This window comes from Varanus komodoensis, unplaced genomic scaffold, assembly GCF_004798865.1.
Source record: "Varanus komodoensis strain SLA01 unplaced genomic scaffold, ASM479886v1 scaffold50, whole genome shotgun sequence".
Taxonomy (NCBI): Eukaryota; Metazoa; Chordata; class Lepidosauria; order Squamata; family Varanidae; genus Varanus; species Varanus komodoensis.
In genome coordinates, this window is record NW_025336088.1 from 1222896 (window position 1) to 1245552 (window position 22657).

Below are 22657 nucleotides of genomic sequence, written 5' to 3' on the forward strand. Positions count from 1 at the left end.
TACCTTTTGATGACCTCCATGGAATCAATGCTATTCACTCTGGATGGGTGGCATGCACTGGTTTTCTATAAATCCTACAAGCAGCTTAGGCTTCCCCCTGTGCTACAAGGGCTCATCACAGGGGACTGGCAAGGTCCCCAAACTGCCTGTCGGCCTGGGCGGTGCAAGTGATCTGCTTAAGCAATCAAGCTAGCAGGTCTTCCACTGTTGGACCAACATTGACTGATCTCACCCTGGCACATTGACAGACAGAGCATTTTTTGGAATTCTTCCATACAGCTGATCACATCTTTCCATATTATAAAATATTACAGGCAGCATGTCAAAGCAAGAGTCAACTCCTCCTTTGGTCAAACTATGTCATCACAGTATAGAAATTAAAGAAATAAACCCTCCCTAATTGGAAACAGCTTGGGCATATCCCAAAGGTTCAAATGCTGCCTCAAACCAGTCATTGTTTGCATTCACATGACACATGACCCCATTCCTTGCTGATAAACAAGCAAAGAGGGTAGCATGCTATTTTTGCTTAGTGAACAAATGCTTCCTATTTCAGATTCTACAAAGGCTAGAGACTAACCTTTTTTAAAAAAATGAAAGCTGGGAAATAGGATTATGGCTTACTGGAGTTTGGGGCAATTGCTTGCCCTGCCCTGGACACCCACATTCCCTATGCTCCTATGATAATGTCGCAGTCTTGGTTAAAACTTTTCAGCCTCAGTTTGACCCCAGCTCCCTCAAACTGCAATATGAGCATTTATATTTGCATAGATGATAAAATATCTTTCAATAATCAATCAATCACATGTGTTAAAACCTAAGTTAGAGCATTCTATTAAATGGCTTTATTAGGCATCATATAGAATTGTATTACCTTAATTCATACATACATATTAGGCATCATATAGAATTGTATTACCTTAATTCATTTGAAAACTGATATTGGTTTAAAAGCCTTGAAATATTAAACTGCCCTGCCAATATCAAAACTGTCCATTACCCCCACAACGTCAGATGGAAAGAAAGTGAATGTGGCTAGGAAAGGGATCCTTATAATATTCCTGCAATTTGGTTAGCTACTTAGAACAACATCCTGCAGTGCAGGTCGTTGTTAATATAACGGATTAGAGGGTGGCTTGCGTTTATTCCAAGGCAAAAATCTCGAAACAAGACACCCACCGGTTGGAGCTGTGCACAGGTTTGGCACCAAGTGTGTCGCTAGGGGGCCTCCACCAGAAGCTTCTGTTCTCCCCGTTCACAGATTATAAGGAGGGAGCAGGAGCAAAAACGCTTGCTTTCCTAGACAAGAGACTGGTTGTGTCTGCTAGCGCAGGGCGACGATGCTTAGCCAATGGAGCGAGGCCCGGGAGAGAGAGGGTCTGCTTTTACTTCCTTCTGCTTGCCTGGGCTGACTTGCCCCTGCTGCTGGACGCCCATCTGCTCTGCAAAGCCGGAGGCAAAGCGCAGCCGCCTTCTCGCTGCCTCGCATTGCAGATGAGCAGAAGAGGCCAGGCACAGCCTGGTGACTTCCCTACGAATTGATCCGTGTGCGTACTGCAGTGTGTGGGGAGGAATTATCTGGGCCTGAGTGTGAGATGAAAACCTTTGCACAGCCGGGGAGACGGCAGCGAGGCGGAGCTGTCCAGGAACTGGCCGGGCCCGGGAAGAGAGGAGCTCCCCGGCGCAGCCGCTGTCCAGGAAGGAAAAAGCGGGCGGGACCAACCCTTCGGCTCATCCTCTCCTGGTCGGCTTCCGGAGGCACCTTCTATGCCCTCCCCCGAATAACTGCCTGCTCGTCAAATCCCGCAAGCGCTTGGCGGCGGCAACTGGGAACTCGAAGCCTCAGTTTCCCGCGGCTGCGAGGGAATTTTTTTTACCATAGAGAGCGAAGGCTAGAGCGACAGTATGCTGGGCCTCCAATAAGCGCGCGCGAGAGGCCCTTTGCATTTTCACCATAGATATTTATACGGGAAGCTCGCGCTGTACGTGACCCTGCTTTCCCTCATCTGCCTGTAACTTTTCCTCACGGCGTCCTGTTTGTGTACGTTGGGAATGCGAGTGGTAGGAGTGTGCCACACTTGTGAGAAAAGTATTGAGGCACATGGAGACCTACTGGGAGGGGGATCCTGGTGCACGAGAGCTGTGCTGCTCAGTGGCCCCTTTCACGTGGAACAGGCAAATCTGATGTGGTGTCTCAATCTTTCTTTTCACTAGGTCTTTACTGCCCCTCGGGATGGCCCTCAACAAATCTATGCATGCAAGAAATAGGTACAAGGACAAACCACCCGACTTCGCTTATCTGGCATCAAAGTACCCAGAGTTCAAGAAACATGTGCAAATAAATTTGTCTGGAAGAGTGAGGTAGGTCAGCATCCATATGTGCAGTAAATGGTATACAGCATCAACCATCAACGAAGTTGCAGAATAACAAAAAGATGTCTGCTGAGAGGGATTTAGAGTCCAAAACCTGACTCACCTGGATGCTATATAGTACAGAAGGAGGGAAGAAGGATGGGGGTAAAAGATAAATAGGGGGGAAATATACAGTCAGTTCAGTTGTATGCAGTTAGGTGTGGTAGCAATCAAAAACTAATTGGACTAGTTATGTGATGGCTTACAATAGGCTGAGAGATGCAATGGTTGACATGCTAAAGTGCTGTGCCCTACCGTAAGGAACTATGATGTAAATAATAGGAAAAGTATATTACTATATATATAAGACTACAAGATTTCAAAAATGGGCTCTACTTGGTTGAGATAGTTTTGGCTGCTGAGACTTTGAGTAAAAGTCACACTATGAATGATTTACTATATGTGCAGTGTTTTGGTTTTATCAATCAAAAACAAATAGACATTCAAAATGTATTTCAGTTATTATTTATGTGCTGTCTAATAGCCAGAGGTCCTTGGACAATTTACAACAGTTCAAAATATAAGATATCAGTAGATAGATAAACACAAAGTTTAATCAACAAAAAGAAGAAAGAAAAAACCAAGCAGCACAAGTTTTATCCTTAAAAGTTTTAGTCTACTAAAGTCCAGGTAAAATGCCTTAACAAGGACCAGGTTTGAATGACATGCCTTGGGCTATGTTACCCATGATGAACTGCAGCACCTGTGATTGCCAGATTGACTCTGTGGGATTGACAGGTCATGTGCCTATGCTTTCCAGTTTTGCATGGCACAACATACTGCATACTCAGTCTGTGCAAGACACAACGTCACCATGGCTTACATAAAGAACCCATGGTGGGCTGTTGTGTCACATGAAGAGTCTTTGACACTATTTTGGTTTTTTGAATTGCTGCCGAAGGAAACAGGGTGGAGGTATGAAGGTAGCATTTCTTTCCTAACCAGAAATAGATCCTACTAAATTTGTTCACACACTCATCTTTCAATAAAGCACCAAAGCACCTGTGCTGAGGTAATGGCAATTTTATCACTTAGGAGAATAAAAAAGGAATACAAAAAAGCATTTTGAGGAGTATGTTGCTAATAATATCAAGATGAACAATAAAGAATTCTTTAGCTTATCAGAAGCTGACACAATAGAGGGTCATAATTTTTGCATGGTACAGAAAAAATGGAAAGGAAATAATTTTATTTCCACTCTCAAAATACTAGAACCTGAATTCATCCTATGAAACTGTGTTCTAATTCAGGACATATTAGAAAGCACTTCTGTGTGCAGTGCATGATTAAACAATGGAATTTGCTACAACAAAATGTAGTGATAGACACCTGTTTGGATGACTGTAAAAGGAAACAAGACACATTAATAGAAGATAGGACTATTAGTGGCTATCATGATAGATATATATTACTTCCAGTATCAGAGACAGCATGAGCACCAGTTGCTAGGGAACATGATCAGGAGGCTGTTGTTGCATTCTTCTGCATGGGTTTCCCATGGACATTCAGTTGACTACTATGTGAACCAAAATCCTATGCACTCTTAACAGCACGGTGATTTTACTTAAACAACAGAGAGTGTAGCCCATAGCCCCATACCCATAATGTTGGCTGTGCACATTATGAGCCAGTCAGTCCATGCATAGAAATCACAGACATACACACATCACAGCCATACCAGTATGCCATTGATAATGCACCAAGATTGGCAGCTGGCCCCATGTTCCAGCAACCTCTGCAGAGATGCTTCAGGATATCCTTATAAAACTACATGGGAAAGGAAGGAAAGACAGTTCAGCATAAGACTCGCCTGGGAAGAGTCTAATTGCCTAATGCTCACAGGGTGAGGTCTGTCTTCTCCCAGCCCTCATGATTCCATGCAGCCCCATCTGCCTCATGCACTTTCTTTCATCAGTCCCAGTTACTGGAGGTATAAATACCCTTGCTGTTCATATCCCTCTCCTATCCACCCCATGTTGGTTGCACCATGAACTGTAGCCCATTGGCTAATCTTCAGATACAGTCTTGGAGCAACTAGAACACAGTCATCATGTTTATTGGATGCAGGGAGTTCTGTAAAAGAATAAGAAAAAAAGTCAGATGGTCCTGCAAACTTTCTTACGACAGTGGGGCTATTACACAACAGTTGGACAAAAGTACCACTCCTCCCTTTGCTTTTCTCCCAGCCTAGGCTTGGCTTCAGCAGCAGCCAGGCAACAGAGTTGTGTTAGAACAGGCAGGTTGTGATTATGCTTAGGAACAGATTAGCTACTTCTGCTGTTGGTCTTATGATGGGCTGCACTTTTGATCTGTATTGCATCAGCAGCAGAGAATGGTCTCCTCTTGGAGTTGGGCTGTCAGTGAAGAACCCAAAGAGGGACAAAAACAGTAGTTAGTAACAAACAACAGCCATTTCAGCTCGGGCTTGCACTCATGCTCATTTGGTGCTGGGAGAGTTGCACTGTGACCTTAGTGATTCCAGTTCCCTTGCCTCACCCCCTTTCCCACTGTTAGCGCCCCTGCTGTCCTCCATTGATGGATGCCTAGACTGTGGTAGAGACTGTGCTGAGACAGTACATGTCCAACATGTTGAAGGAATTGCAATGGAACTCTGTCAGCAAGTTGTATGTATTTTTTGTGCTGTATGCAAGAGAAGAGGGCAATTGGTATATGGCCATTGGTGTGATGACTGGAGAGACGTACCTGGCATTCACTATGTGAATGCATGTGGTCTCCATAGCCGTTAGGGCTTCACTTTCTGCATAGTGAATACTCTGCTGTAAGCTGTGGAAAGAGAAAGCCTGTTTGTCTCTGATTCTTCCAAAGGGTCTGAAATGGAAAATGCTAAGGACATAGTAGCAGGTGGTAGGCCATTTTATTTATTTACTTTGCAGCTGGGGAAGCATGGTAGAGCATGCTTGCTGGGGCATCTTCCTTTCACATGCCATGTTGACCATGGAGGAGTGAGGCAGAGCAGGGAATGGGAAAGTTACTAATTATTTATTAGATTTACATCCTTTTCTTACATTGAACTTGAAGCGGCTTACATCATTCTCCTCCTGCTTCTCTCAGTCTTATCCCCACAACAACAACCCTGTGAGACAAGTTGGCCGAGAGTCTGTGACTGGCCCCAAGTCACCCATTTGGCTCCATGGCGTTCCAAGAGTTCCAGCCCCGCACTCTTATTGAGCCAGACCATTTGCCCACCCAGTTTGGTATTATCCTTGCTAACTGGCAATGGCTTTTCAGATGCTCAAACAAGAATCTTTCCTAAGTCTTGCTGAAGATGCCCTGCATTGCATTTGGGAACGATACCATGCAAAGTTTGTGTTCTGCCATAGAACAACAGCCTTCTGTTAAAACTCACTGCAGTTCTTATTTGCAATCTAGACATATCCATGTTGTGAGAATGTGTGTGAGAGCTTCTGAAGTTTATCTGCAAATTGCTCTAGTCAGTTTTTCTTGATGAAAGATTTAAGGCAAAAATTCCTCAGTGTATTTGTATTTTATGCTTTTCAGTGTAAACTTCAAAGATCCAGAAGCAGTGAGAGCCTTGACGTGTACCCTGTTGAAAGAAGACTTTGGACTTCAAATTGACATACCATTAGAAAGACTTATTCCAACTGTTCCCTTGAGACTTAACTATATCCACTGGGTTGAAGATCTGATTGCTCAGCAAGATGCTGCTACTAAAGGTTCAGTTATATGTGGAATAGACATAGGTATGTGGTAACTGTTAGTCAAAGCCATCCTATGATCTTAGCTGCATGGGTAATGCAAAAAAAAAAAAAAAAATAGTAGAATATTAGCATACCTTAGTCGGGATCCTGTGAACTCGTAACAGCAAGGCAATTTTACTTAAACAACACAGAATGTAGCCCATAGCCCCATACCTACAATGCACATTATGAGCTAGTCAGTCCATGCATAGAAATTTGAGGCATCACAGACATACACACATGTCATAACCATACCAGTATGCCTTTGATAATGCACCAGGTACAAGACTGGCAGCTGGCCCTCTGCTCCAGCAACCTCTGAACAAAGAGAGTCCTTTTGTTCCATTGCACTCACAGGCAACTAATCAGCATGATGATTTAGAGGGCACCCGGTGTCAGTGTAATTTAGTGTGTATCTTTTACACTCCTGGCTTAAACCTTGAGGGGAAGCATCAATATGAAGGTTGCAGAACTGAGCAAGAGTGGCAGCCTTTCCTCAGCATCCATGGTGCCCATTGATCATGGGTTGGTGCGGTGAGGAGCCCCACAGTGACAGCCAGACCCCCACTTCACTCTTGTTAACGGAGAGACGCAGCCATACTATCTCTCTGCCCCACCCGTGCTCTAGAAGGCACAAGGACCCTGCAGTGCCCTCCATTACATGGACTTCTCTTGCATGGGAAGAAATAACCCAGCAAGTGGGTGGCCCAGTTTTGGGGAAATAGCAATATGTACATCTGTGTGTTCTGAGGCCAGTCTGTTTGTTCCAACTATAGAATGCTCTCTTCTTGTACAAGGTATCCTACCTCCTTAGTTTCCATCACTGGTGTTTCCTCCATTATGCTGTAACTGTGCGTACCCATTTTTTCTCCTTCCCTGACCTGCTCACATTTCAACCCTGGTTTGCTATTCTGCTGCTAGAGTGGTGCCACAGTTGCGTTGCACTGGCACATTTCCAGTGATGGAGATTTCTGTGAGGTTAAGCAGACCTAGTACAGTTTCCACCATATACTTCCCTGCCAATATATCTGGAAAATAGGATAGCACCCTAACTTTGCCTCTCAACTTAGCATCAGAGATTTTCTGAAGTACGTAGAGTACATACAGAGTAGTATGATTGGCTGCTCTTCACTGTTTTAACTAGTAATTTTTTTTCTGCATTGGGTGCGATGTAGGCACAGGTGCCTCCTGCATTTACCCATTACTTGGTGCAACTTTGAATGGATGGTATTTCATTGCAACGGAAGTGGATGATGTGTGTTTCAGCTATGCCAAGAAGAATGTGGAGCAAAATAATTTATCTGACCTTATAAAAGGTATCATTTGATCTCACTTGTCCCAGTCCTATGCAGCAAAATAGTTTGAAGCTGTTTTACAGACGAAATCATGCATATGTTGTAGATTTTTTGGCTACAGAACCAAAGTGTTGCCTTGATTATGTTGAATGCTGGTGTCAGTTAACAGGAGATCTGTTTTTATCTTCCTAATCACACCAACCAAAGAAGAACAGAGAAAAATACCAAGGGGAAAAAGGGTGTGGGGGAGGATCCAAGAACAAGTAGAGAAAGGGGAGATGCCTGGAGAGATGGTGGCATAGGCCAAGTGGCTTGTGAGCTGGCACTGTTCAACAAGGAATAAAAGTCATTCCATGTAGAAGTGAAGGTCTCAGGGATATCTCTCTTATTAAAAAATGATTTTTGCTTAAACATCGTTCAGCTATGTCACTTGAGCTGAAATGTGTGTCTTCCAGTTCTGTAAAATAGTTCTTATAGCTACCAAAGTCAGCAGAACTGCCTAGTGACATGGAAGTTGAATGTAAGCAGTTTTTAACAAACTATCCAAGCTGGTGAGATGTCTTGAGGCAGCTGAGTCTGGCTGGCTCATGTTATCCGTACTTGCTGCAGGTTGCAAACTGGTAATTCAGCACTACTTAAAGGTCCGTCACGATATTGCTTCATTTGGCTGTAACTATTGCTTTTGGGGGCTCTTCTCCAGCTTTTGCTATTTGTAGTGGAATAACTAAGCTTAGGAAATCACAGTGGCAATGCTGAAAACTATTTTATAAGGTCTGGCAATAGTGACATACCTCATTTGCATTTTGATTATATGAAATAAGGATAAAATACTATAGTGTTGTTATACTTAATGCATGCAGTCTTCTTCTGCCACTTTTTTGGCAGTAGCATTTAGCAATTTCTGGAAGTTTGACTGAAAGTGAATTCATGTTTGGTTCATCATTTTACTTCCAGTGGTTAAAGTGCCACAAAAGACACTCCTGCTAGATGCCTTAGAAGAAGAATCTGAAGTTATCTATGACTTCTGCATGTGTAACCCTCCCTTTTTTGCCAACCAGCTAGAAGCAAAGGTATGTTGGCTGGTGATCATACAAACTGGGTCGTTTTTTGCATATGTTGACAAATGCTTAATCTTTGAACAGGCTCTTCATATGTGTAACATTTGATGCCTGATTGATAGATAAGCATGTTGTTGAGAAATACTAAAGAACTGAAGCCAAGTGTAGTTTTTTCAGGTGACCTGGATAAAATAGTAACAAATAGCAAGACAAGATACTGTGCCTCAGATACAAACTCTGAAAGCCAGGACCAGCTATATGTTTTGAAAGACCATTTTGTACATAATTGCTATCCTTTTTGTTTTATAAATACTTTAAAAAATTATATTTTTATAGAATATTTACTACAGCATCATTATGGATCTCTTAAGCTATTTGTCCAATTAATAATCACCAATTGTGTTATTTCTCACATGTATCTCCCCCTAGTTGGATAACTGGATCTCTCATTCCAGATATATACACATTTCTAATGACTGGGGATAATGGGAATTATAGTCCAACTTATCTAAAAGGCTGGTTGGGAAAGGCTGATCTAAATTTTTGGAAGAGGTAAGAGTAGCCTATAACAGAGGGGGAAGGTGTGTGTGATGCAGAATTAATAAGAGGTGAATATGAAAATGTGCTGCTGCATGTATTAAGAAGTTCACAGAAAAGTCAGATGTTATGGAGGTTTTTGAAGAAAGAAAGGTAACATGGCTAGGTGGTCTGGAAGAGCAGTCAGGCATATGAACTAGTAGGTAAAATGTCTGAATAGCAGAAGATCAAACAGCTGAGAATTGTGGCTTTGGAAGAGCAAAAATGGTACAGAAAGAAGGGGCAGAAAATAGCTCTGAGAGGTAAGAGCAAGAAGTTTGAGCCAGATGCAAAGGGAGCTGGAAAGGAAATTAAGGGATGTTGATGGTGGTGGTATTGCCAGGTTTGAATTACGAGAGTCAAATGGCTAGGGCAGAAGCATTTTGATGGAGATAGGAACAAAGAATAAAAGGGAAGGCTGAAGAGAAGAACTTTGCAGTAGCCAAGGCAAGAGGGAACCAGAACACGAACCTGAATTTAACCAGGAAGGGCTGGATGATGATTTGCATCGCTGTAGAGAGAGGTGTGACCTGTTGGCAATATGTTGGGATAGCAGTACCATTACAATTTAGCTGCATCATGCAAACACTTCATTTCTTTTCTAGGGAGTAAATTCCCGTAATCCCAGAAGACCACCTCCCAGCTCAGTCAACACAGGAGGGATCACTGAGATCATGGCTGAAGGAGGGGAGCTAGAGTTTGTCAAGAGAATAATCCATGACAGCCTGCAGCTTAAAAAAAGATTACGGTAAGAATTTAAATCAGATCAAACAAGGGCTTACAGTCAAAGGAAATTGCAATCCAATGTTTAAAATGTTAAAAATTACCCAAGATATACAAAAGATGCAAATATCTTCTAATGAAAACAAAAATACCTTCACTACAGATTAAAAACAAATAAAATAAATCTGCTCCAGGCTTTAGAAGAATTATTACAAAATATTCTTGTAATACCTGCAAAATATTAAATATCAAACAAAATGAGTAGATGCATAGGGATATCATCCTATTTGTTGTTATATGCTGTCAAGTCGTTCCTGGCTTATAAATTCACGGCCGTGGCTTCCTGCATGGAGTTAACACATCTCATAGCTGGTCTTTCTCTTCTTTCAACTTTCCCTAGCATGGTTGTCTTCTCTATTGCATCTTGCCTTCTCACGATGTGCCTGAAGTCTGACAACTTCAGTTTTATCATTTTTGTTTCTAGGGAAAGTTCTGGCTTGATTTGATCAACAACCCACTTTCTGTGGTCCAGCGTATTTGCAAGGCTTTCTGCCAGCATCATGTTTCGAACGCATCAATTTTCTTCCTGTCAGCTTTCTTCACTATCCAGCTCTCACACCCATGCATAGTAATCAGGAATGCATTGATGTGGATGATCTTGGCCTAGGCCTGCAGTGAAACATCCTTACACCTGATGATCTTTCCTAGTTCCCTCACTGCTGCCCTTTCAAGTCTCAGTCTTTGAATTTAAGGGCTGCAGTCTCTGTTTGAATCGTGTGTCTAGTATACAAACTCTTCCACAAATTCAGTTTCCCCATTGTTAACTGTAAAAGTTCTATCCTTCTGCGGACATGATTTTTGTTTTGTTTTCCCTTTTTTCAATTTTATTTATTTATTTCACAAAGTATATTAGAAACGAAGAAAGGAAATATATGGGGGGAAAGATGCCAAGGGACATTTCACAAATATAGTTTCTAACTTCAGTATCTGAGCATATTCATAAAAAGATGAAAGTTGTTGTCTGCCATGGTAACATTTAAATAATGTAATTCTTAATCAATGATTTTTGTTTTCTTAATATTCAGCTGCAGTCCTGCTTTTGCACTTTCTTCTTTTTCTTTCATCGGGAATCATTTCAACACATAGCTACTTTCCACCAGTAATATGGTATCATCTGCATATCTTAAATTATTGACGTGCCTTTCACTATTTCCATTCCCTCTGATCATAATTCAGCTTTCTTTTTGAGTTGCTCTGCATTCAGATGGAATAGAGAGATAAAATACATCCTTGTCTGATGCCTTTGCTTACAGGAAACCATTTCTCCACAGTCTGTCCCAAGGGTGGCTTCTTGACCATGATACTGGTTACACAGGATAATCAGTCTGAATAGGTCCACAGCGGTATTAAAGTCAGTAATGGTGCAATCCTGTGGCTGTTCTACTATGGCTGTCTAGTAAGACAAGGTCACAACTCTGTAGTACAAGGACCCTTGCCCATTCGCTACAGATTTAAGGCCTCTACATAGTTTCATTTTAGATAGGTTCCATCTTTTATTGAACTGTATTTATAAACTTCTCAGTTCTAAATGGTTTTCATTATTGCAGGTGGTACAGTTGTATGCTTGGAAAAAAGTGCAGTTTGGCACCATTGAAAGAAGAGCTTCGAATTCACAGAGTAAGTATTTCTCTAAGCATGCCATATGGCTGTTACTTAGAGTTTATAGCTGCACTGTCCGTTTCATAGAATGCATTTCTCTGATACACTTTCCACTGATAAATATTGCACCTTTCCTTCCACTGAATTTAAAGTAACTTAAAGATCCCATCCAGAGGCTAGCCAGTCTGGCTTAGCTTCAAGATACTTTACCTTGTGCTTTGTACTATTGTGTTGCCTTCCACTTCAGCCAGTTCTATTGCGCATATAGATATGGCCTCACTTAACTTCACACAAACAGAGCAGGAATCTAGGAGGCTTTGGAGGAAAGATCTTGGCTTTACAACATTGGTGAGCCACCTGTTCATTGTCCACTACCACATGCAGTACTTATGTGCTGGATCAAGAGAGAATTTGGGGCAAGCTTGAACATATGCTCCCACAGAGGCCACACTGAGGAACTGTGTATGGACCACAGGTTGTCCACATGTGATCCACAGTCTTTCATGTTTGGTAAAATGTAATAAGAAACTAAGAAAATACAATTGTCAACATGGGATCTTTTGGAATCTTGTTTCAAATGTCTCTGAAGCTGAGTATCAAAGAAAATAACTTTCAGCACACTGACAACGCATAATGTGCATGCTAATTTTCTTTGTGCAGGTACCTAAAGTGACCTACACAGAGTTCTGTCAAGGTCGTACCATGAGATGGGCGCTGGCTTGGAGCTTCTATGAAAATGTCAGAGTGCCAGTAAGTGTCTCTGTGGCTGTCTCCTCCTCATCATTGTGTGACTCTCCATTATGAATCATTTAGGATGCTATCCTGATATGTTACAATATCACAGGTTTCAAAAGTAGCTTGCTGTGCAGACAAGATGGTGGTGAAGGGATTTTCTTTTGAACAGTATGTTCAAATGTTTCCCTCTAATTTCACAAATTACTTGAATGATTCTTCAGATCCTGGCAATATACATGTTCTTTACATAACAAAACATTTCTCAATGCAGTGTGCTTGATAAAATGTAATGACTTAAACCGTGTGAGTTATACTTTTTGATCGAGGATCTACCTTTTTCAATTAACAAATAAATCACTTTTGATTATCATTTTCCCTCTTTGTCCAAAACTTACATTTCGGTTCTTCTTCAACTTCTTGAGAGTGTACCTCAAATGTACATCAGTACATAATTTACAGAGCTCTGTGTCAGGTTTCTAATTTTAATTGCCATAGAGAAGTCTTTTCAGTTCAGTGGTATGAAGAGTAAGAATTAAGAACATAGAAGAACTATAGGTCATGTTTCCCTCAAAGATTTAGACTGGCCAGTTTAAGACTATCAGAAGATCCATATTGATTCTGACCAAAGGTCTATCCAGTCCAGTATTCTGTTCACCCAGTGTTCACGCAGGTGGCTGTAGGGTGCCCACAAGAAGAACAAGACCGCAGTAGCCCCTTCTCACTCGTGTTTTCTAGAAACTGATATAAAGAGGCAGGCTACCTGTGAGGACATTGGAGATAATATCATAGAATCAGAATGATATTATTTAAGCCATCAAGTCCAGTCCCCTGCATGCTGTAGGAATCCAATTTAGAGCAACCCTGATGGATGGCTGCCATGACAGATCACCTACCACTCCATAACCAGTTGGCCCAATTGTCTAACTGCTCAAACTGTTAGGAAGATTTTCCTGATTTTCAACTGAAATCTGTAACTTAACCCCATGATTTCATATTCTGCAGTTTTGGATAATCAAGAGATGGTTGTGGCTTTCTTGTGTGTGCCAACTCTTGAGGTATTTGAAAAGTGCTATTGTACCTCCCCCCACCCCATGATCTCAAGGCTAAACGTACCAGTTTCATTCTGTCTTTCTTCATAGGATTATTTTTCTGCTCCCCTGATCATCTTTGTTACCGTTCTTTGAACTCCATAGAATTTACCCAAATTCTTCTTGATTGGACACAGTATTCTAGATGAGGTCTGACCATGCAACTGATAGCATTATACTTTATGAGTTTGTCTGTCCCCTTTTAAAGCCATTGCTACATCTTGTGTCATGAATTCCATAGTTTATCAATGATGTGTGTAAATAGATGCTTCCTTTTATTTGTCCTGAATTTTCTACCATTCAGTTTCACGGAATGACCCCAGCTTCTATGAGATGAGAAGCTGAGACAAGGAGAAAACCTCTCTATTTACTTCTTCCATACCCTAATTTGCATAAAATGCATAATTTTCTGCAATTCTGTCATGTCTTGCCATGCTGATCTTTTTTTAAGCTAAAGACCTCTGCATGCTGTAGCCTTTCCTCATAGGAGAGTTGCTGTAGCCCCTTAACCATTTTGGTTGTTCTTTTCCAACTCTGCAGTACCTTTTAGAGGTGCAGCAACCAGAACTGTACACAGTATTGCAAGCAAGATTGCACCATAAATTTGGTTAAGGGCATTATTATATTGGCAGATCTGTTTTTTTTATTCCTGGTCTAGTTATGCCCACTGTGGAATTTGATTTTTCCGAACATTTGGGTTGACATTTTCAAACTATCCAGAATTGTTAGCAATGTCTCTTAATTTCAATGTCTCTCTGCCAACATATGCATGAAGCTGAGATTGTGTGTCCCACTGCATGTCATTTTACATTTCTGTTGCCATTTTAACACCCACTTCTCCAGTTTAGAGTGATCCTTTTGAAACTCTTTGCAATCCCTTTCATGTTAAATCTTCTAAATCAGTTAATGTTATCAGCCACTGCTCATCCTTAATTCCAGATTATTAGTGAAGAAATTAAAAAGCACCAGTCCCAATACAGATCCTTATGGGACCTTACTGTGCACATCAGTCCATTGCAAGAATTGACTATTTCTGTTCTCTGCTTTCAGTTCTTTAACCAGTTACTGATCCATTAGAGGACCTCTCCTCTTATTTCAGCACTGCTAAGTTTGCTCAGGAGTCTTTGATGAGGAATTTTGTCAAAGTCCTTTGGAAGTTCAAGTAACCAGTGTCTATCAGATCACCCCTGTCCACATATTTATTGACCTCCTCGAAGAACTCTAAAAGGTTAGTGAGACAGGGAAATATCTTTGTAGAAGACAACTTAATTCTTTTTCAGTAAAACTTGTGCTTCCATATACTTACTCATGCTATCTTTAATAATACTTTCCATCAATTTCCCTGAAACAGAACTTAACGGAAGTTTGACAGCAACAGAAGTGGAGCATTACCCCCAGTTCCCCTTTTTAAAAAATGGACTTAAATTTGCCACTCTGCAGGGACATGTTTCATACTTTTCTTACAAGATTAGCAGCATCACATTTGAGCTCTTAGAGGACTCTTGGGTGAAAAGTTTCAGCAACCACGTGATTTGTTAATTTATTACTAAAGTCTAAAACATTCTCTCTCTTCCCCATGATTTGCCTTAATTCTTAATACTCCCTTCCTGGAAGTAGCTGTCCTATGTTTTCTTTTAGTGAAATCAATTTAGCTTTTCTGTAATCACCTGATCCTCCATTAGTACTTCTTTAACTTTGTCATCCTCCAACAATTCAAGTACCTCCCTAGCCAGTTTCTTTTCAAAGAATTCTTTATTTTATGCATGATGCTTATTTATTTGTATTATTAATCTTATTATTGTTTTATTTTATTACTATACTGCCTGTAGCCAAAGCTCTCTGGACAGTTTCCAACCAAAAGATGGCACCAAGGAAGGCTATGTTGCTAGCGATAGGCCCTCAGTATAATCTTTTTGCATCTCTTATTGTCTATTTTATTCCATTTGTGTCCTTTTTTCTTCTTATTTGAGTATGTTATCCATTTTCTGAAGTAAGCCTTCTTTTCTGTGAGAGTTTCCTTGACCTTGTCTATTAAACACGCTACTGAATTTTAGACTCCCTACTTGCTTTCCTAACCTGTGGTATGCATTCCGGCCAAGTTTCAAATATGCAGCCTGCAAGCATATTTCACCGTCTTGACATTTTAACCCTCTTTAACCTTTTACCAATTAAAGGGTATTACATTGGACTTCCTTGTCAATTTTCCACTTAATCTGGCTCCCTGGAGGTCCTAATCTGACCCCTTAGTTTATCCCAGAAGGCCATGCCCCCTTTCCCCTAATCACATGCTAATTTGTGCTTTCCCAACTATTGTGCAGTTTTTCTTCCCATTCTAAAAATTTGAAATTGTTCTCCTAAGATATCTTGGCCCTACCCATTCTGCCTGCAGCCGTGACAACCACTGGAATGTAGTTCCTACCCAAGAGTCCCTTGCAAAGTGGAGTACAGCATCTGGACTGAAACAAGTCCTGCATACCTCACTATGGTCCCTGTTTTGAGCTGGTTCCACAAGGCTCTCCTCTCAGTCAAGGTTGTGGGTAGCACCACTTACGTTTAAGTTCAGGGTCACTTTCCAACTGTTTAGTTCCATTACCAACTTTTCTAGGGCACCGTCATTTCAAGTATAAAGAAATATAACCTCTTTTTCATAACTAGAACTTACTTGTATCCAGTCAGTGGGAGGACACATAGAATGTCTCCCCGAGTTCATTCTCCATCTTAAAATTGCACTCAGCATTATATCCAGGCAACAAACATGTGACCTCAATACTAAATTACTCAATATAAATATTAAATTACCACATTACCTTTTCTAGTTTGCTTGACATTTTGCCCTGTTACCCTATATGCTCCTCTAGACATGTGTACAAACCTGAGCATGTTCTGGAAATAAGCACTTTACAGGCTTTTTAACTTTGGCAATAAGGCACCTGACAGGAGAAACTGAATGATTCATACTTTGCTGCTTCAAGAGAAATTTGCTGCTTCAAGAGAAATTTGCTAAGCACAATCAAGAATTTAATATGTACACTCATTAATCAGTGAAACTAACTTGATAGAGCAGTAATGAGTCAAAAGGAGCAAGAACATACATCAACCTGTACGAAGCATCAGCAGACATGGGGAGACCCATATAGTGGAGGTCTCAACTGAATCCTAAGAGATCAAAATACAGGGAAACTGAGCAACAGTGTAGGGCAGCATTGTAACAGGAAAATGGTGTCCTGTGCCTCTTGGTGGTGTACTCCTGCGCTCACTCTTGGCTTTTTCAAGGGCTGGGCTTGTCTACAGGACTCCAAAGTTTACCCTACTCCAAAAAGTGGTTAAGATCCTGCCAACTGTGTGGAGAAGATTCAGTACTGTGGTCCCAGAATGGTACTGGTCCAACAGCCATGAATGGAATATTGCTAGTGGGACAGCAAGACATATTCCCAATCATTCAGCAAAAGGGGTTTGCCTGGAGTGGCCAGGTTTGCTCCGGGGAAGAACAAACAATGAGAGTTGGAGCCCTGAGTTTTTATACTGTTTCATTAAAGCTTAAAAATGGCAACATTAGCCATTCTGGGCTGAAGCAGTGGGTTAGTTGAAACCATTACAGATGCAAAAAGGGTGATTTGGGATTGCCAAATCAAGAAAGTGCCAAGGCTTTACCTTTCAAAACCTGACCCTTCCAAACAGGTAAGAAATTTCCAATCATACAGCTGGTCAATGATTTGATTTTGCCCTGGGGGAAATCACTGTACAATTGGCATATACATGAAGAATGACATTAGTATTTTGCTTATCCTAAGGCAGGTGAATTATTTTCAGTTCTAATTAATTTTGCTTTTGCTAGATCTGGCCTTGCTTAGTTGACTTTCTGTAAAGCAAGATCCCTTTGGTGTTACTTCTCCCACCTTGACTCAGGCAAGGAACCCTTAAAAGTAGTCCATGGTTGACAACTTTCCCAAGAGTGACTGCCCTGACTGCCCTACTCGAGCCCCCTTCCCTCTTTGAAATTCAGGGTCATCTATCTCCAGTGCTTTTTATCATACAGAGCCACATAAACTCCAGTACAAATTTCACTGTCCTTTCTATAGATTCTGCATCCAGAGATGACCGTATACCATTAGTTCTCTCTGTTCTGCCCTGACACCCGCACTAAGTTCTCCCTTAAGACCAAGCATTCCAGCTCTTCCTTCTTGGCTTGGGGGTATCTAGCATTCACACCTGATCCATGGTGTCCCTCTCCAGATGTCGAACATGTGCACCTTTTTCCCTAAAGCCCTTAAGTCTCCTTTGACTACTTATCATAATTTCCCCTATATTCAAAGTCCATTTTCATCTTGTTACCATTCAGCAAATCAAGACACATTTTCACTGTGATCCCCTTAGGATGATTCAGTGCAAGCCAAAGGCTTCCATGCTTCTGCACAACTCTTCTCCAGAATTCCTTCACAGAGTATTTTCTGCACACTGAATGAATTTGCATGGTAGTTAAATTTCCTTGCACAGAACTTTCAGAAAGGAACAAAGATGGTAGTCTGTATATACTTTATTTATTACTTTTATGGTTAAAGTGAAATTTCATAGCAATTGTACATAATTATCGCTGGCTGTTGTTATTATCTGTTTTAGCTGTTTAAAACTTTTAAATATTTTTTCTGATTTTCTGATATTTTTATTGTACTTTTACCATCTGTTTTTATGGACTATATAAACTTCCCAGAGTGCTTCAGCTGTTGGGCAGTATAGAAATGAAACAAAACAAAACAAACAATGTAACCTTATTTATAATTAGGTACACATAAGTATTTCCTTAGACCATTCTTACTCTATGAAGGATTGAACAATGATCAGCAGCAATTGTTCAATTTGTTTACTTCTGAAATAATTCGTTTTTATTGGATAGCTCATTATCTTGTCTTTTTTTACCTACACGTTCATCTTCATCTGATTTCTTCCCCCATTTTTCTCACTTGGAGATTTTCTTCCTTTCCAATATTTCATATATATAATTCACGCTGTTGTATCTTGGTGCTTAAGATAACCTGCAGCACTTCACAGAAGGAAAGCTTCCATTCCCCACCTCCCTCTACTGCCAGCTGTGTTGCGCCCTCTCCCTGGGAGCAGGGTTCTTCCAAGCAGTTTGGGCTGAGGTGCAGTGGGATGGTGGGAAGCTTTCCTTCAGGCAACTTTCTTCCAGGCATGACATTGGACAATCCCTCCTCCGACAGGAGCTCCTCCACCTAACCCTGGGTGCTTCCCAAACCCTGCAGAGAGAGATTTGTGTGGAGAAGTGGGCTGGATGGCTGAGAACGGGACAGAAACCTTTCCTTCCAAGTTTGTTAAATGAGAGTCCAAGACCTTGACACTAGTAGTTTATAACATTTTCTATTCACAGTCCTGAATGCTAGCCTAATTTCATTCATATTTGAAATTCTAATTATTCGACTCAACTTGGAGCATATGTGTCTGTTTTCTCACTCAGTCACCTCCTTCAAAGAAAAGAAAATTTGAAAAGCCCCGGAAACCAATTACATTCCTCGTCTTGGAATCTACAGCCAAAGAGTTGGCTACCAAAGCCTCATCTGTGGGAATAGATGCTGTTGAAGGAATGGCAGTAGTTGCTGCATGGATCAGAAAACTTCTTACAGATCTGAAGGTATTATTACCAATTTATTATTGTTTGCTTCAGTAAATGGCAAATGACTTAATAGATTCACAGTGAAATTCTGTTTGTGCTTGTTTTGATAGGTTCAGCATAAAAGCCTTCCTTGTGGAAATGATGAAGTCAGCTTGTTTCTAACAGCTCTAGAAAATTCCTGGATTCACTTAAGGAGAAAGAAAAGGGATCGAGTCAGACAACTACGTGAACTTCCTCGAGCATCTGTCGATTTCCTGCAAACCACAGAAGAAAAGGACCAGAAAAATCCAAGTAATACCACAGAATCTGAAGGAAACAAGAGTGAAACCAGCGAAAATGCATCTGTGGCACTTGGTCATGACCCTGAATCAGCAGAAGGTGATGGACTTAATAGTGAACCTGAAGTTAAAGAGGGAAACATCCAGGAACATATTGAAGAAATCAGAGAAGAAACACAAGATCTAGCTTTAGCAGGATTGAAAGATTCCAGTCCTGGAAAGGAGTCCATGGTCTTAATCACTGATAGTCAAGCTACTGAGACTGGACAGAGTGCCAACACCTCGAGTGAATGGTTCCTTTTCAAGTGTGTCTTAATTGTGAAGAAAGAGGGGACAAATTCCTTAGTAGAAATGCACTGGATTGAGGGACAGAACAGAGATTTAATGAACCAGCTGTGTACCTACCTAAAGAACCAAATGTTCCGCTTGGTCACAACTTAAGTACAAATGGAAATGAGGGAAAATACATAGGTTTTATTTGGATAGTCTTGCTCTTCTGTTTAATATATTCTATGATACCATTGCTGTGAAAGGTGACTTTTAAAAAATTCTTTTGAAGTGTGATGTTCTGAAGAATTATGCTGGTTTTCTAAAAAAAAAAAAAAAAAACCTGGGTTGGATCCAGACTAAATTAGTTGCATTTAGCCCTCATTTAAATCAGTGGGACTTAAGTTATGGACTAACTTATATACTTGATGCCAATGAAACCTAAGAGCGACTAATTTATTCTTGGTCCAGCCCTTCACTTAACAGCCTTTCAGTATTTTACTTGAGCAACATACATTTAGAAAATAGCACTGTAGCAGCTTTTAGAAGGGTAATGTTATTGTATAATCTTCATCTGTTTTTCCATCTGCCCAAAGGTTCTCCACTATATGTGTATCTTGCCTCCCTCGACAATTTCCTAGTAAATACTCCTGAACTTCAGATTGCAATGTAAACAGGTATTTTTCTACATAATGCAACTCCAGGTTTGAAAGAGTGAGGACTGGACAAAAATGGCACTGTTTTGTTTTGTTTGTTTTTGGCCATGAAATTGTGAAAACCAGTATTTGTAGTACTCTGATGAATCTTGGTGATAAACACATTATTTTTAAAATGTAAAGTTCACGTGTAGTTTGAATAAAACCAGAGTAGATGAAAAGCTAAGATATTTTCTCAGCCTGGCCTTGCAGATTTTATTTTATCAGTTCTGCTCTAGCACTGACTCAGCCTGACAGAAATTGAGCCAGCATGTGGAAGTTCATTTTTCAAATGGGCTGCAATTTGCCGATTTTTTTTTTAAAGAAGAAATGTTTGTGTAAAATTGTATAAATTGCAGAGTGGAAATCTATTTTGCAGATACCTGAATTAACTGAGAAAATGGAAGGTGGAATGAATGCATAAGCTGTCGGATGTGCTGTGGCACAATTGGATGGCATACAAATGTTTTAAATAAATGAGGATATTTTATGTAGACATTTTTTTCAAATTGCAATAGAGCTACACCCTTAAATTTATAGAAATATTTACACTGAGCTCCAAGATGAGCAAATTTTCCAGTGTGCACATCCCTAAACCAGAATGAGAGGAAGTTTTCAGTGTCTCATTACCATCAAGTCATCTCCAACTTCTGGAGTTTCTATGAATAAATGCCCTCCAAAACGTCCTCTCCTTGACAGCCCTGCTTAGTTCTTGTAAACTCAAAGTTGTGGCTTCTTTTATGTAATCAATTGTTTGTTATCATCAGGTCCCCCCCTTTTTTCACCTTTGCTTAGCATTACTGTCTTCTTTACTGAGTGTTGCCTGACATGATATGTTGTCTTTTCTGCTTCCAGGGAAGTTCTGGCTTGATTTGATCAAGGGCCCACCTGCTTTTCTGTCTTTGAATCCAGGGTATTCACAAAGATAGCGTGCAGGAGGTTTGAAAGGTATCAATTTTCTCCCTATCAGCTGTCTTCACTGTCCAGCTTTTGCATCCATCGGCAGTGACCAGGGGCACAGTAGTGAGGAAGATCTTGGCCTTTGTCCCCACTGAAACGCCTTTACGCTTGACAGTCTTTTCTGGTTCCTTCTTTACTGCCCTTCCAAGTCTCAGTCGTCTTTGAATTTCTTGGCTGCAGTCTCCAGCAGAATTTATGACTGAGCCAAAGTATGCAAACACTTTCACAATATCAGTTTCTTCAGTGTTGACTTAAAGTTGTATAATCTTGTAGCCTTGATTTTTGTTTTCTTCATGTTCAACTGCAGTCCTGGTTTTGCACTTTCTTCTTGCATTTTCATCAGAAATCATTTCACTTCACTGCTACTTTCTGCCAGTAATATGGTATCATTTGCATATCTCAAATTATTGATTTATCTTTCACCTGTTTTCATTCCTCCTTTCTGTGATCTAATCCAGCTTTCTTTATTGTGTGTTCTACATACAGATTGAACAGATAGGGAGATAAAATTCACCCTTGTCTGATGACTTTGCTTACGGGAAACCATTCTGTTTCACCATATTGTGTTCTGACAGTAACTTCTTGCCCACAATACAGGTATGCATTGGGAGATCAAATGCCCAAGCACCCCAATTTCTTTTAGGATCATGCATAGCTTCCACACAAAGACTTTGCTGCTGTATATAAAGCATAATCTGGTTTTCTTTTGGAATTCTTTGGTGCACTCCAGTAGTCAGTATATACCTGCAATATGATCTCGAGTGCGTCTTTCTTTTCAGAATCCACCTTGAAGATCAGGCATTTCTTACTCCATACAAGGTAATATTCTTTGTTGCAACACCTTGAGCATCACTTTGTTTACATGGGAAATTAGCGCAATGGGCTTATGGTTATTTCACTCCTTAGCAGCTTCTTTCTTTGGAACTGGAATGTACATTGAATGTTTCCAGTCGGTGAACCACTGTTACGATTCAGACTGATTCAGCTTCTGCAGCTTGGAATAGTTCTACTGGTGTCCTATCTACTCCAGGTCCTTTATTTCTTTCAAGTCCTTTCACTTCACTTCCTAATATTACAGGTCCTGTACAGTTCTTCTGTATATTGTTTCCACCTTCTCTTTATTCTATCTTGGTCAGATAGTGTGTTCTTATCTTGGTCTTTTAGGCTTGCATTACCTGCTTGTTCCTTGAATCTTCTGAAAGAGATATCTTGTTTTTCCTCTTTTGTTGTTCTTTTTCTTTACGTTGGCTATTTTATTAGTTCTTTTTCTCCTTACATGGTAGTTGCTGAAAAGTTGCATTCCAGATTCCTATTTTTGTTGCCTTATGTTTTTCCCTGTCCCTTTCAATTTTGTTTCTTCTGTCACCCATCTAGGCGCTTGTTCACATGCGCGCGCACGCGCGCGCGCGCGCGCTCTCTCTCTCTCTCTCTCTCTCTCTCTCTCTCTTTCTCTCTCTCTCTCTCTCTCTCTCACACACACACACACACACACACACACACACACACAGAAATTGTCTTTTGGCATTCTTCCCTAATGTCTGTGGTTTCAGTGCACAGTTCTTTTGA

At 40.7% G+C, this 22657-nt stretch overlaps 1 protein-coding gene across 3 annotated transcripts; it reads left to right on the forward strand.

The window, feature by feature from the left end:
- Positions 1 to 1294: 1294 nt before the first annotated feature.
- METTL16 (methyltransferase 16, N6-methyladenosine) lies at positions 1295 to 20325 on the forward strand. 3 transcript variants are annotated; one of them, XM_044447190.1, is made up of 10 exons: positions 1295 to 1547; positions 2215 to 2361; positions 5932 to 6134; positions 7307 to 7447; positions 8381 to 8496; positions 9666 to 9808; positions 11391 to 11460; positions 12103 to 12192; positions 18736 to 18909; positions 19002 to 20325. In XM_044447190.1, the coding sequence occupies exons 2-10, from the start codon at positions 2234 to 2236 to the stop codon at positions 19608 to 19610; spliced, it is 1674 nt and encodes a 557-aa protein (XP_044303125.1). In that variant the 5' UTR covers positions 1295 to 1547; positions 2215 to 2233; the 3' UTR covers positions 19611 to 20325. The 3 variants fall into 3 exon arrangements, with proteins under 3 accessions (XP_044303125.1, XP_044303126.1, XP_044303123.1); XM_044447191.1 differs by lacking the exon at positions 1295 to 1547 and adding an exon at positions 1746 to 1982; XM_044447188.1 differs by lacking the exon at positions 1295 to 1547 and adding an exon at positions 1747 to 2041.
- Positions 20326 to 22657: the final 2332 nt, after the last annotated feature.